The 15,625-nt window shown below is 34.7% G+C and overlaps 3 protein-coding genes across 3 annotated transcripts; all 3 read right to left on the bottom strand.

The window, feature by feature from the left end:
* Positions 1–142: 142 nt before the first annotated feature.
* KVR01_007171 (uncharacterized protein) lies at positions 143–1,148 on the bottom strand (the record flags this gene model as incomplete). Its single annotated transcript, XM_044789996.1, has 2 exons — positions 143–1,021; positions 1,089–1,148. 2 exons carry the CDS (start codon positions 1,146–1,148, stop codon positions 143–145), a joined length of 939 nt encoding a protein of 312 aa, XP_044643424.1.
* A 5,476-nt stretch (positions 1,149–6,624) lies between these two features.
* Positions 6,625–7,827, bottom strand: KVR01_007559 (uncharacterized protein; the record flags this gene model as incomplete). Its single annotated transcript, XM_044794100.1, has 3 exons — positions 6,625–7,273; positions 7,333–7,561; positions 7,620–7,827. 3 exons carry the CDS (start codon positions 7,825–7,827, stop codon positions 6,625–6,627), a joined length of 1,086 nt encoding a protein of 361 aa, XP_044643812.1.
* Positions 7,828–10,992: 3,165 nt separating this feature from the next.
* KVR01_007403 (uncharacterized protein) lies at positions 10,993–12,199 on the bottom strand (the record flags this gene model as incomplete). Its single annotated transcript, XM_044790793.1, has 5 exons — positions 10,993–11,272; positions 11,311–11,740; positions 11,875–11,977; positions 12,051–12,077; positions 12,137–12,199. The coding sequence occupies 5 exons, from the start codon at positions 12,197–12,199 to the stop codon at positions 10,993–10,995; spliced, it is 903 nt and encodes a 300-aa protein (XP_044643656.1).
* Between the last annotated feature and the right edge of the window lie 3,426 nt (positions 12,200–15,625).

Here is a 15,625-nt window from a genome sequence, read left to right as displayed (position 1 = left end):
GGAGGTCGCCCGCTTCGCAGGCATCAAATCAAAGCTAGCTGTGCGACTGATATTAATTCCACGCCTGTTCTCGAAACAATCAATATTACACTTTCAGAATTCATGCATGCGCTGTATGCTGCAGGGCCATAATAGAACTCCATCACCACTGCATGCCATACAATGCGTGACCAAGAGCTCCATGTGCTCTGTATTGATCACCAAGGGTTCCGCCAGGCTCGAATCGCAGCCACTTTGTCGGGTCCAGACCGGACTGCTCGTACTCCTCGCGCCACCAGTACCCATCCCGGAATTTCTTGCCTATCCACTCATGACGAGTATTAAACACATCCCCCGGGCTGATCCTGGAATGGCGCACTATATTCCCCTGTGCGTCGAGATACAACAGACGCAGCTTTCCTGTGTCCCACGTCTCCTGGTCGGCGACCATGAGGAACGTGGCGACAGTATTTAGTTGCAGCTCCATCCCGGCGCCGGTCTCGGCCTCCGCCTCCTTGTCCTCGGCCGCCTGGATGGTCGCCCTGAGCTGCTGCACCTCCTCGGCGCTGTGGAACCCCGGATCCCGCTTGTACCCCTGGGTCGGGCCGGCGAGCTCGGGGAGGACGTCCAAGACCCCGTTCCACCCGTCGCCAAGGCCGAACACCGCGGCGTCGTCGAGCACGCACCACGGGGTCGTACCCTCGTCAAACGCCGGATCGGAGTCTTCGTGGGTCTCGCGCCAGTCCTCGAAAGCGGCGTCGCTGTCCTCGCCGTAGTACGTACGCAGCCAGATGTCCTCGTCGAAGCGGTCCTTCCAGATGCGCAGGGCCGCCCCACGCCACCGGGACGGCCTCCAAGGCTCCAGGATAGTCGTGATATCCTCTTCGGTGGGCTGGCGGCTCAACGCTTGATCCTCACGGCCGCCTTGATCGCGCCCTGTCCTGTCCCACTCCGCAGGGATCTCCTCCAGCGCGAGGTAGTCACGCATCAGCTTGCGCCGCTGGTCCTGCGGTGGCAGGTCCGATGAGTGGTCCCAGTGCCGCTGTTTACGCACGGGCGTAATGTCAGCAATATTACTCAAGGCTGATTTCAAGAACAGCTTGGCTCACAATGAGGTATTGTTCCGCCGGGAACACCCCCCAAGGAGGGTACACTTCTGCAGCCGACATGGTGGGTTGTGGTGGGCAATGAAGGGGCAATTCTGTGGCCCAAAACGCCGCTGGCAACAACCGAAATACTCTAGCTTCATCTTGAGAGCGTATGAAGACCTAAGCACGGGGAAGGAGGGGAGTCGTGTGGGCGTGTTGAGCGTGTGCGTGCCGAAGCGTGCACCCCGGAGGAGGCGTTTTCGCTTAGCTGCCTAGCCGCTCGCAAAAAGCAAATGTAAATTCCGGCTTAATATCCACCGCGCTAAGAGAGAGGTAGTAGTAATCTATAACTAGTTTAATTTATTTATTATATATATTATAATAATTTTATTTAATAATAATTATACAAAATTTAATATTTAAATAAAATATAATATTAATAAAGAAATATAATATATTTATAAATATATAATTTTATTTTATATTATATAAACTATTTATATTTTTTAATTTTACTATTAAGTTAAAAATAAATAGTTAAAGTTTTAAAGGGATAAAATATAATATATTTTTTAAAGATTAACTTAATTAAATTTATTATATAAAACTTTTTATAATAACTTTATAATCTATTATTACTATTTATAATATTATTTATTATTAAGAAATACCTTTTTATACTAATATATTAAGCCGTACCTAGTTTGTTCGAACTAATACTATTAGCCTATTAAAAGTTAAAGTTATTATAGACCGCGGGTTAGTCTTAACGTTATTAAGTACTATATACGATATTATTATATAATTTAGGTAAGTTAGTTAAAATAAGTGAAGATAAAAGGTACTATTCCTTTAATTAGGGATATATATAAATTTTAACTCTACTTTATAAGTAAATATCTATTTAATAAACTTAAAAAACTATTAGTTTTATTATATTATAAATAAAACTATTTAAAAGTAGTTATTTAATTAATTTATTAAATTAAAAGATAACTTTTAAATAAAGTAATTATATTTTATTATTTACGTTTATAGTTTTAATAACTTTATTATAAATAAAAAAGTAATTATTAATAATTAAATTTATAATTATATAAAATAAACCTTTACTTTAAAAAAGTTATTAATATTTAAAATAATTAATATAATTTTAAAAAGTTGAAAAATTATAAGTTTAATTTAAAGTATATTAAAATTTATAAAAATTTTAAACTTAAAATTAAAAATATAAAGCTTTAACTCCTTTAAAAATATTAAAGTTAAAAAACTTAAAAAGCTTAAATAAAATTAAAAACTAAATAAAATTATAATAATATAATATAGTTAAATAGAAAACTAATTATAAAATTATAATTATAAATTTTAATTTTATACTTAAAAAATTTTATATTATATTATTAAAATTTTAAAGTATTATTTTTAATAATATTATATTTTTAACTTTTATTTAATATAATTTTAAAAGATTTATAATTTAATTTTTAATTAATTTTTAATTAATTATTTTATTTTATTATAATTTAATTTAATTTAAATAAAACTTTTTAAACTTTATAAATTAATTTATTTTTATAAATATAAATTTAAAAATAAATTTATAATTATTTTATTTTTAAAAAATATATTAATAATTTTAAATATTAATAATTTTCTTTTAAAATTAAAATTTATTTTTATATAATTATAAATTTAATTATTAATAATTATTTCTTTTATTTATAAATAATTAAAATTATAAATTTAAATTATAAAATATAATTATTTTATTTAAAAGTTATATTTTAATTTAATAAAATATAATAAATTAAATAGTTATTTTTAAATAATTTTATTTATAATATAATAAATTAATAAAAAATATTTATTTCAATAAACTTAATATTTATATATTTTTAAAAAATATAAACTTTATTTTTATTTTGATTAATTTATATTTAAATTATATAATAATTTAAATATTTTTAAATATAATATTTATTAATATTAAATTAATTTACAAATTATTTATATTTTTAATTCTATTATTAAATTAAAATAAATAGTTAAAGTTTTAAAAGAATAAAATATAATATATCTTTTAAAAATTAATTTAATTAAGTTTATTATATAAAATTTTTATAATAACTTTATAATTTATTATATTTATAATATTATTTATTATTAAAAATACTTTTATATTAATATATTAAGTTATATTTAATTTATTTAAGTTAATATTATTAATTTTAATATAAATTAATTAATTAAAAATTAAAGTTATTATAAATTATAAGTTATTTAATTTTATAATTATTAAATATTATATATAATATTATTATATAATTTAAATATAAGTTAATTAAAATAAGTAAAGATAAAAGCTATTATTTCTTTAAAGGTTTTAACTTTATTTAAATAAATATTTATTAAGTAAAATTATTTAAAATAGTTACTTAACTTATTATATAACTTATTAAATTAAAAATAACCTTTAAATAAAGTAACTATACTTTATTACTATATATAATATTTAAATTTATAGTTTTAATAATTTATAAATAAAAGAAAATAATTATTAATAATTAAATTTATAATTATATAAAGGTAGATCTTTACTTTAAAAAAGTTATTATTATTTAAAATAGTTAATATATTTTTAAAAAGTTAAAACATTATAAATTTAATTTAAAGTATATTAAAATCTATAAGAATTTTAAATTTAAATTTAAAAGTTTTAAATTAAAGTTTATATTTATAAAAATTAAAGCTTTTATAAAGTTTAAAAAACTTTAAATAAAGTTAAATTAAATTATAATATAATAAAATAATTAAATAAAAATCAATTAAAAATTATAATTATAAGTTTTTAACCTTATATTTAAAAGGATTAAATTAATTTGTAATTTATAATAATTTTAATTTTTAATAAATTAATTTATATTAAAATTAATAATATTAATTTAAATTAATATAATTTAATATATTAATATAAAATAATATTTCTTAATAATATATATTATTTTAAATATAAATTATAATATTATTTTAAAAGATTTAATATAATTTTAATTAAATTATTTTTAAAATATATTTCTTTTATTTTTAAACTTTATTTATATATTTTTAATTTCTCTTTTAATATAAAATTAAAAACTTATAATTATAATTTTTAATTAATTTCTATTTAATTATTTTATTTTATTATAATTTAATTTAATTTAATTTAAACTTTTTTAAACTTTATTAAAGTTTTTATTTTTATAAATATAAACTTTAAATTAAAACCTTTAAGTTTAAGTTTAAAATTTTATAAATTTTAATATACTTCTAATTAAATTTATAATTCTTTAATTTATTTAAAAATATATTAATTATTTTAAATATTAATAACTTTTTTAAAATAAAAGTTTATTTTTATATAATTATAAACTTAATTATTAATATTTATTTTTTATAAAGTTATAAGAATTATAAATTTAAATAATAAAATATAATTACTTTATTTAATTATTTTTAATTTAATTTAGTAATTACTTTTAAGTAATTTTACTTATAATATAATAAAGTTAATAAAAGATATTTATTTATAAAGTAAAGTTAAAACTTTAATTAAAAAATAATAGCTTTATTTTTATTTATATTACCTAATTTAAAAGTTTAAAATATATAATAACTTTATATATAATATTTAATAATATTAAAATTAATTTATAATTTATAATAATTTTAACTTTTAATAAATTAATTTATATTAAAGTTAATAATATTAATTTAAATTAATTTAATTTAATATATTAATATAAAAGTATTTTTAATAATAAATAATATTATAAATAATTATAAAATTATTATAAAAGTTTTATATAATAAATTTAATTAAATTAATTTTTAAAAATATATTATATTTTATTTTTTAAAACTTTAATTATTTACTTTTAAGTTAATAATAAAATTAAAATATATAAATAATTTATATATTTTTAATTTAAAATAAAATTAAATAAAATATAAATAATTTATTCTTTTAAATATAAAGTTAAAAGATTTATAATTATAATTTTTAATTAATTATAATTTAATTATTTTATTATATTATAATTTAATTTAGTTTAGTTTAAGCTTTTTTAAGCTTTATAAATACTTTTATTTTTATCGATATAAATATTAAATTAGAATTTTAAAGTTTAAGTTTAAGATTTTTATAAATTTTAATTTCCTTTAAATTAAGTTTATAATTCTTTAACTTTTTAAAAATATATTAATTATTTTAAATATTAATAACTTTTTTAAAGTAAAAATTTATTTTATATAATTATAAATTTAGTTATTAATAACTATTTTCTTTATTATTTATAAGCTATTAGAACTATAAACTTAAATATTATATATAGTAATAGAGTATAGTTACTTTATTTAAAGGTTATCTTTTAATTTAATAGTATAGTAGGTTAAGTAACTACTTTTAAGTAGTTTTACTTAATGGGTATTTATTTAAGTAAAGTTAGAACCCTTAAAGGAATAATAGTTTTATTTTTATTTATTTTAGCTAACTTATATTTATATTTAAGTTATATAGTAAATTTAGTATTTATATATAGTACTCGCTAGTATTAAATTAGCTTATAATCTATAATAACTTTAACTTTTAATAGATTAATTTATATTAAGGTTAATAATACTAATCTAAACTAATATAGCCTAGTATATTAATATAAAAGGTATTTTCTAATAATAAATAGTATTATAAATAATTATAAAGTTATTATAAAAGTCTTATATAATAAATTTAATTAAGTTAATTTTAAAAGATATATTATATTTTATTTTTAAGACCTTAATTATTTACTTTTAGCTTAATAATAGAATTAAAAAATATAAATAGTTTATATAAATAATTTATATTATCTATTTAAAGCTTAATAAATCTTTTATAAAATTAAATTAAACTAATATTTTAATATATTTATATAAAAATATTTTTAAATAAAGATTTTAATAAATTTTAAAAATTTAAAATAATTAAAAGTTAAATTTATTTATTATATTAAATTATATAAAATTTTAAATAATATTTAAAATATTTATATTATAAAAATATTAAAGTTATAAATAATTATATTTATTTAAAAAAATTAAGTTAATTTAATATTATTTTTAAATATTTAAGTTTAAAAGTATAAATATAAAAGTCTTTAATAGTTTTATTTTTAATCTCTATATATATAAAATATACATTATACCTTTATATAATAGTAAATATTTAAGACTGTAGAAATCTTTAATATTACTACTAGGAGAAACACCTTAACCCCTATAGGGTCTCTTCGCTCTAGTTTACTTTTCAGCCCTTTAATTACATCTTATACATTGGATTAAGAGCTGGTGCACTAAGTTTGTTTTATACTGTATCTAATGGAAGATTAATGTCGATATTGCCTATAATGCTTGCTGGGCTGCTTGATGTTTAGGCGACCCTACTGTCGACCGACCTACGCAGCAGACCCAATGTCACATATATTAACTGACCAAGAATTGATATCTCTTTTAGATATTATCTCAAACATTGGGATCCTTTCTACGCATTGAACGCCTCGTCATAGTTGGTTAGGCAATACCTGTACCGAACACTGGAGTCCTCAATACCGTTCATGGCTTGCCTCAGACCATCAGCGCTGATAGGAACCTCCTCCACCCAAGTCTTGATGCCTTTGTCCGCAGCCAACTGCAACATCTCTAGCGTCTCGCGTCTGCTGCCCAAGTGCGAACTACCAATGAAGCAGCCGTTGGGTAGGAAATCCTGGTTACGGACGTTGAAACCGCCACCTCCAGGAAGACCGACGGAGACCCACTTGCCGTGGACGTCAAGCAGGGTGAGGTAGGTGGAGAGGTCGAAACCATCAGATGAGTTGGCAGTGTTCAAAATGAGGTCGAAGGTCATGGTGTGATTCTCATTCCAGTCCTTCTCGCCCGAGGCAAGGTAGCCGTCAGCGCCCATCTTGAGGCAATCAGCCTCCTTGGAGCGAGACCGGGAGATTGCCCAAACTTCGGCACCGAGGGCCTTGGCAAACATAATGCCGAAGTGGCCAATGCCACCGATACCGACGATTCCAACCTTCTTGCCCGGACCACAGCCGTTGCGTACCAGAGGACTATACGCAGTCAAGCCGGCGCAAAGCATCGGCGCGGCCACGGTACTTGGAAGCGCTTCCGGGATAGGGAACACCCTGACACACGTTGTCAGTATGGGGAGAAGCCTTCCAGTGTTTATAAAACACTATCTCACCAGTGTTCGTGGGTGCGGACATGCGAAGAGTATCCGCCCTGAGAGATTGCGCCAGAGTCCGGGAAGGTCGATCCATAGGTGTCAAGCTGCTGCTTGCAGTATGTCTCGTTGTCGTTCTTGCACTGGCGGCAGTCGAGGCAGGCGTAAGACTGAGCACCGACCCCCACTCGCTCGCCGGCCTTGATCTTGGTGACCTTTGGTCCAACTCTGAGGGCCTTGCCAACGATTTCTAACTGTATTAACATTTGGAGGCTTGTATTCTCAGATGCCATGGACGGTGGACTTACCATGGCCGACGGCTAGAGGATACGGCTGAGCACCCCAGTCACCCTTGATAGTGTGAACGTCACTGGCGCAAACACCACAGCACTCGATCTTGATATCGACATCATAATCTCCAAAGGGCTTGGGGTCAAACTGCTGCTTCTTGAAGTCCTGCCAGGTCTCCGCGCTGTTGACCTGGAAGCCAGTGAACTTCTCCGGGATGTTGGCCATCGTGTCTGTTATCAGTCAAGGCGTGTGTACAACGTCACTCAGCTCATTCAGCAGCGGAGATGTTCAAGTCTGGTCGAGGAAATGAAATACAAGCAAAGGTGGTTGAAAAACGCAAGCAGAAACAGGCCTAGGCGGGGAAAAGCGGCGGATGAAATACCTCTAACTATCGTGTACTAGCTGCCCCGAGTGCACGGGAAGGCGCCTGTTGGGAGAAGCCCTCGGGTAAAGTTCCACCGGAAAAACTCCCCTTGGCTTATGTGCAATCCTTGTCCGTCCTGTGCACTTAACACGATGCCAAGCCAATTACTCCATCCACTTGCCAGCCAACATTCTACAGAATGCAATACTTATCAAGAGGCGAAGTTTTTGCCGTCTGTTTCCGTTATCTTGAAGCCGGCCTACTAGTAGACCTATTGTCGGTGATTTCAACGCTAACAAATGTCAGTGAAAGTCTTCCATACCTTGGCAGGTAATGTTCCGTAATGTACTTTCTAGCCCCACTCTCGGTGCAATTAATACCGCACCGCTATCTATCCCGCCCAAGTGGGACTTCACAATGCATGCAGTCTTTGGGTTTTACTCTGGAGTATGCCTAGCCCGCCAGAAGTGGAATCTCACAGAAGCGCGTGCCCAGGCATGCGAAAAAAGCCTTGAGACAGCATCCTTGTAAGCTATGGGCGCGGGAGGTATAGATTTGTAGCCACAAAATATGCACCAATCATGCTGGTTAATATCGACATATTGCCAGCACTGAAACGGGCTGTGAATCTTCATGTCCGTACGAAAATAATTGATTGAAAGCAGGTGGGCCCCGAATCCAACGCGGACGGCAGCAAAATTCGAACTCAGCACGCCTTAGCCCGGTCCATTCCAGTGTTTGATGCTTACCTCCTCGCATCCACTACGGGTATGCTGCACTCTAAGTTATAAGTCGGCCCATGGAATAAGCACACTACGGACCCCAAATTCGCATTGCCAATCCGGACACATGATTGTGCTGCTCATGGTCTTTTGGTCAATGAGCCTCAAATTGCATCCAATCGCCCAGACAAGGCCATTTGGCTTCTCCTGTGTCTCCTAAGGTCGTTGACGTCTAGCAGGGGCTTCGTTGGCATCGGGTCTGACCCCCTCCTCCAGTGTGACCGCCACGACATCTGTGGGCCTCCTCGTCGACGGGATCAAAGGCGTAAGGCTGTGCAAGACTGCTTTCATATTGCCGGCTTTGACTCTAGTACCGTGGCAGCTTAGCCCTTGGGCTATTTATGTTGACGATTCTAGTAACCGTCGGAAATAATACCTTCCAACTATATCTATATAATAGGAGGCTAAGGCCACATACCTATAGACATACTATATTCTTTTTATATTATTATTAATACTCTTTTTTTTTTAAAATATTATACTAAGTTTTAAATATTCACTATAATATAATAGCGTTATATATATTTTATATATATAAAATTAAATAAAAACTACTTTTTTTAATCTTTTAATTTAAATATAATAGTTTTATATTATAAATATATATAATAAATAAATATTATTCCTTAATAATTTATTAAAAATAATATATTAGTTTTAAATAAATAAAATTTAAGTTATATAAAACTTAAAAGTAACTTAATAATTAAATTTATATATTTAATAAACTATATACTTATTTTTAATATAATAATAATTATATATTTTGAATAAATTAATATATAAATAAAGTTTTAATATTTAATTATTTAAATAAAAAGTTAAGATAGTCCTTATAACCTATAGTAAAAGAAGGCTTAAATTATCTATAAAGAATTATTAATTTAAAACTAGAGTCGCCTAAGGAATAATATAGGGGAGGTAGCGAAGCTACAATCCTATATTATAAGAGGTATAGAGGCCACTTAGGCTAATAAGATAAGTAGAATATATAGACCTACTAGTTAGTCCTATAAGTGTTTAGTTTATAGCTTTAATAAAAGTTAGATTATTTATTTAATAGATTTTAAATAATTAAATAATAATTTAATATTTTAAATATTAAGTTATTAAATAATAATAATATTATTCTATTATTTTTAATTAATTAAAATATAATTATTAAATAATAATTACTTATAATAATATAAGTTTATAATAAAAAACCTTTAATTATATAATTAAAAGTTTAAATTTAAGTAAAATTAAATATACCTCCCTTAAGTTTTCTAAAAAGCTATTAATCTTAATCTTACTAATTTAAAGGTTATTCTTAAGTATATTATAAAGAACGGTGATAAGAGCGGTGACGTTATCTCGAATTATAGCCCTGTAAATGAGTCCACCCCTAATGGCTGTCTATATGGGTGACTTATAAAATGAATGCAGGCCATGTGTTGAACCACTAAACATAGTGTTCGGGTACAATAGCGGCTTTCGTCAAGATATTAATGTTCAGATCTTCAGTTCAACCTTCTAGGGTGCGAGTGGCTGGGTGGTGTGCTCGACCGATCTTCCAAGTTGCGTTTTACTCCAGGGTAAAGGTGAGGTAGAAGACGTCGGCTATAATGGTGCGTCGGCTGTAATGATGAAGCCGGTCATATAGCTCTCTACTAGTATGGTGTCAAGAATGAGAAGATGGCAGAAGACTGCCGATATGGCTTCCAATTAGGGCTCAAAGATGAGGTCTTGAACTCCAATCCGCCACATTATAGGAACCGTGGCCGGAGCTGAAACATATTGATCAATGTTGTCCATCATCGGGAATTGGCATTCAGAAGAAAGCTTTTCCATGTACAAGAGCTATCATCTGTCCTGTCTCAAGTACTGCTATCGGCATTGTATGGTTTTCAATCACAGGGCCTTTCAGCGTTTACCGTTGGTATGAAGGCGCCATGTATGGCTTCTGATTCAAACATATGTACGGAATAGAAACGAAACCAGCTACAGGAGTTATTATATACGCTTGGGTTGGTTCACATCCAGAGACGATTGTTCATGCCCTGGCACCCTTCCATTGCGCCGCTCAAATTCCCCATGTACCCTTGACTGATCCTGCTAGAGTGACTCTGGTGATGGTGCTTCTCTTTGTCACATCCTATCTCTCTTCCAAATTCAAGTGAGGGCTATAGATGCCCATGACAACCCTATAGGCGCTTCGGACTCGGAATCTCCGTCGCGATCCTGTGCATTGTTGTTACCCATCTAGATAGGTGTAGTGACGATCGAGTCCAAATTCTTGAAAGTTACATCGTTGACCCCGACAGTCATTGGACTGCCGTCAGTAAGCCATGCCTTTGCCGATTGATTTCCGCGGAGAACCCATTGCATAATCTGGCTCCCAACAATGCCCGGAATTCCGCCGTTGGGCTGATCAAACGCGGCGCTGTGGCCCAAGGCGTGGTTTCCCTTCCAAGAGGGAGTGGTCGCAGGGAGATCCGCGTAGTCTCTTGCGCCCTGCCGTAGTGGTAAGCCAATCAAGTATCTTAAGGGGGGAGTAAGATCAGACGAACATGTTCATACGCAACATCGGTGGGTCCACCAAGAAGGTAGAAAACAGGTTTCGAGATGCTCCCCGCGACCTCCTGGCTTGCTTCTTCGGTTAGCTGGCCGCTGTTGAAAATGCCAAGGTGGTTGACACGAGAGTCATTCATGCCGGAGGCGTAGGCCTCAAGCCCGCCGCAGCTCTGGCCCCAGGTGCCGATACGGGTGGCATCAACATGAGTCCATTCTCCCTTCCCGGCGTTTGCCTGCACCCAATCTATGGCAGCTGTCATAGCCGCAGGGTTCTCTCCGGCAAGAGTTCCAGATGAGTTAGCTGCAGGGGGGGTGTCATTCGGGGCCGCCGCATAAGTTTGCGGGTCAATATAAGCTGATCCAGTGGCTATCACCAGCGCACCATGAGAGGCGACTTCACCGAGCAAGCCTCGGAATGCCATGCCGACTGATATCCCTACATTAGCAAACAAACAGGGGAAACAAGTGATTTGGCGCCCATCGGATACATACTACTCAGGTCAGCAACCTTCAGGGTCAAACTCCAGCTAGCAGCCCACTGGCAGTACACTTACCATGGCAGGCAGGCACCATTACCCCAAACAATTACCGGCAACTTGAGAGCAGAGCCGACCCCAGACTCCAATGGCTGGTAGAATGTGTGATTGGGGAGTGTTTCGACTTCGAACGAATACTACGAGATGTTTTAGCAAGTATTAAATTTAAGACACCTAACGCTCAGAAATCAGTCGTCAGCTCTGACTTACCGACTTGAAGGGACCAGAGCCTCCATACTGCGAATGCCTCGCGTTAGCTAGCAGACTGAATCAGTCTTCCCTTGAGGAGCACCAACCGTTGGCCCGTGGTCTGTGGCGACCACGGTTGCGGCGAGTACGGAAGCGGCAAAAAATCTCATCATGTTGAGTTCAGATAGATCAAAACTTTCATAAAATGATGTGCACAGTTGTCACCGGTTGGCCATTTTGTCCTCTCTCCATGGCGCAGAGTCCCTCGGCTGCTTATATATTGTTACTTCAGTATGCAGACGATTCAGCGGCTAAATGTTTATTTCCAGAGACGCGTGGTCCAGGCATGGGTAGCCCGGTCAGTTCCCCTACGTCGCATCAATCAATTCAAGTATCCCCACACCTGCCCACCCTGGGGTAGGGTTGACCATGGGATGACTGAATGTCCGTGCAAGAGTCTCAATTTGTACGTCCTCTGTTCCCTTTGGGTCTCTGCATGCACGAGTTTCTCAGGTGTCATTGGAAACGGGCCGAAGGGATGAGGATACCATCCGCTGGGAAACATCCACTTTCCCCGCCCAACCGTGGGCAAATCTTTGTCTTGGCAGATCAGTTGAGTACGCGTCGCCCCAAGCCCGTTTCGGTAGGTAAATTTGACCTCTGGGTCAGGCCCAAATATTATAACCCGGCACCCAACGGCGGGAGTTCGTTTTAAACACAGGAAATTCACAAGCAGTCGAGCAGACGTTGATCCTGGGCCGAAGCTACTTGAGTAACTATATCAGGGAGTTAGGCATCTGATCGAACGCGTTAATAATACCTTGAAGATAATAAACGTACTAATAATTTCCTTATGTTTATAGTCATCCACTGAGCATAACTCTTTCAGTATAAAGGTAAACCTCGGATTGATATATACTTGTAAACAGTGATTCTGTGGAGAAAAGGTTTCTAAAATATTCCTACATCTAGACAGCGACAGCAATGATGTAAAAGGAGCGTAGCGAGCAACCGACTACGGGAGGCAGCTATTGGCAATGCATAGTTACATTAGCTATATTAGCTGAAGTCGGCAAGAGGCACTAACTCTCATTAAATTGTACGCATTTTTGCAGTTGCCGTATTGCGTGGAAAGGATGAATGAATAACCGAAGCCATCCCCCACATCGCTACTTCAGGAGGCGCTTCGAACCTGCTCTTACATTCTGAAGTTGTTCAAAGCTGCTCAGTCATGTCACTGTTGTTCCAGCCATTCACTAAGCTTATGAAACTAGGGGCTGGAAGAACGAATAGGCTCACAGGATTCAACCTATTATTTCCTACGTGCGGGGCTTCGGTGGCGGCCCCGTACTTGTACTCAGCAAAACACAAGCGGCTCGAACTTAGTTACATAAAGTTGGCCTTGGCGGATAGGCCATTAAACCCGAGGCATGTTTGTTGAACATGATGGCACGAAATACTTGGGATTTAGATCACAGAGATAAGATAAGTCTGTTTAATTTGTTAGATAAATAACCTTATGATGCTTGTGAAGCAAATCACGGTTTCTGTGTCATCTATGCTCTCACTACCAGTTATTGTTTCCCTGCTGTATTGCCTTGAGCCCCATTAATGATTTTAATAACTACTAACGGAACAGTCTGGAGTCGACAATAATGCGAGCGGAGTCTAGAAAATTTTAGGGTTCCCTCTTGACCGACCCTGGGGAGTCCCCTTTTAGTCACGATCTAATGCGTCTATGCTGGCCCTGAAACGGTGTCTTTATACTTTCAAGCAGAAATATTTGTGCATGCATGGTTAATACAAGAGTTAAGTCTATGGAAATGGCATCGAAGACCGCTTAACCCTCAACATCTAGATGCTGACCATTGTAAATGTCGAGAACTCTCTGTTCCTGGCGCTAGTGTGGATATACGAAGACTGGCTGACAAGTGGAAATACAGTGCGTTGATACGTTCTCATGTATTGCATTAGCTATATCCGTACTGTTATTGGCCTTGTATTTTTTAAACACTAGATCTTGAGTGTTTACCACTGTATGAAGGCACCACATATGTCACATATGTATGTGGATGAGAAACGAACCCACCCACAGCGCGTTGAAAGGTACCCAGGTCTTGTGTCAGTCAACTAACACAAGTGCAGCCTGGTACTCCCCGGCCCCAGCTTATCCCTTCAGCCGATAACAGGCTCTCATAGAATAGTGATGATGTGGACAGAGGTGCTAGGGAAAGTGTTCATCCGACTGAATGGCTGATTGTATGGGAATGTGACCTGAAGATGAACGGCTGAAAGAGGGGGGGCATTGCCAGTGTCACTGCTCAGTGGGCTTGCGTGGTGCCCAATAAGAGCAAATAACTGGTGGGTCGACATCTACCGGATAAGCCGACGTGGTGTCCGCCTGCAGAGCTTGCAAGACATTCTGGTCCGGCGGCCTTGCAGGACCTCTGTGGTCTATCACGTATCGATAGATTACACCCCACAAGAAACTCTCTTTTGACACTTCGTGCATAAGAAAGGCTTCAAGCCGGTGTCTTTATTAACAATTAGATCTATGACACTTATCACTGACAATAACAGGGATTTGTCCTATAAGGGCCACAACCCCCTTTCCTTGCATGTCTTGATACTCATAAGCTCTTTCGTGTCTCTATGGACGATTTCAGTATTAGGGTAGTCAAGACACTGAGATCAAGTATTACTTTAGGTCAGGTAACCTCAAGATACTCATTCTGGGTGAATTTCTGTCGGCATTAGCCATATTGGAAGTTCAGGGCAGCATTATTCTGTTCGTGTCCCACCATAGCTTCATTCTGAGGTTCGCATCCAGGACGGCGTATCTTCCACCTCAGCAAATGCCTACGTCCTATGGAGTGTTCGTCTGAAGTGGACGTCCGAAAATCTGACACCAGGTTCCCCGGAAATTCCACTCTCATGCAATGCAACAGACCTACTGTAATAAACTTGCAAGGTTCCCCACCGTTTTCTCCATCTCGGCCCACAGCTGTACGGAGTAAATTGGCGTCCCACACGGCAGGGTCCCCGTCCGCAACCAGGTGTGGGGAGGGAGGGGCCTTGGTACAACCTTGCATAAGGAAAAGCCGAGGACGCCGCAGGACCGATAATTGCCGAGGCAAGACCTACTTATTCACAGGTAATCACATCCAACGACTTATTGTACATGATTTTCTCACGACGTCATGGAGAGAAAATGGCAATCCTTCGAGAGGATATTGAAATACTTTGGGTGATGTTCGAATTGTAATTAATGTGTAACAAATGCATATCAGTACTATAAAACTACAGGCAGAGGTCATTTGGTGGATATAAAGTAAAACATGAACAGGGCAGGTTGATAGGCTGTTATCATGAAAACCCCCTATTCCCATGTAAAAATAGTGTTCCTAAGTACGCTTCCCCTGCTTAGGAGGATTCTTCTCATTAGTCAACTCGATTCCGTCACGTACAGTTAATCACATTGTATCGGCATTTGTCAGAGTTTTAAGTTCGCAATCTTTCGCAATTCAGTCTCTCAAGTGTGTGAAGAGCACACAGGGCAACCTTTTGCTGGTGATTCAGCAACGCGATCTGGCTGG

The sequence above is a fragment of the Diaporthe batatas genome (assembly GCF_019321695.1).
Source record: "Diaporthe batatas strain CRI 302-4 chromosome Unknown Contig00008, whole genome shotgun sequence".
NCBI lineage: Eukaryota > Fungi > Ascomycota > Sordariomycetes > Diaporthales > Diaporthaceae > Diaporthe > Diaporthe batatas.
The sequence above is the reverse complement of the archived record's forward strand: the minus strand, read 5'-3'. Positions and strand labels throughout refer to the sequence as shown.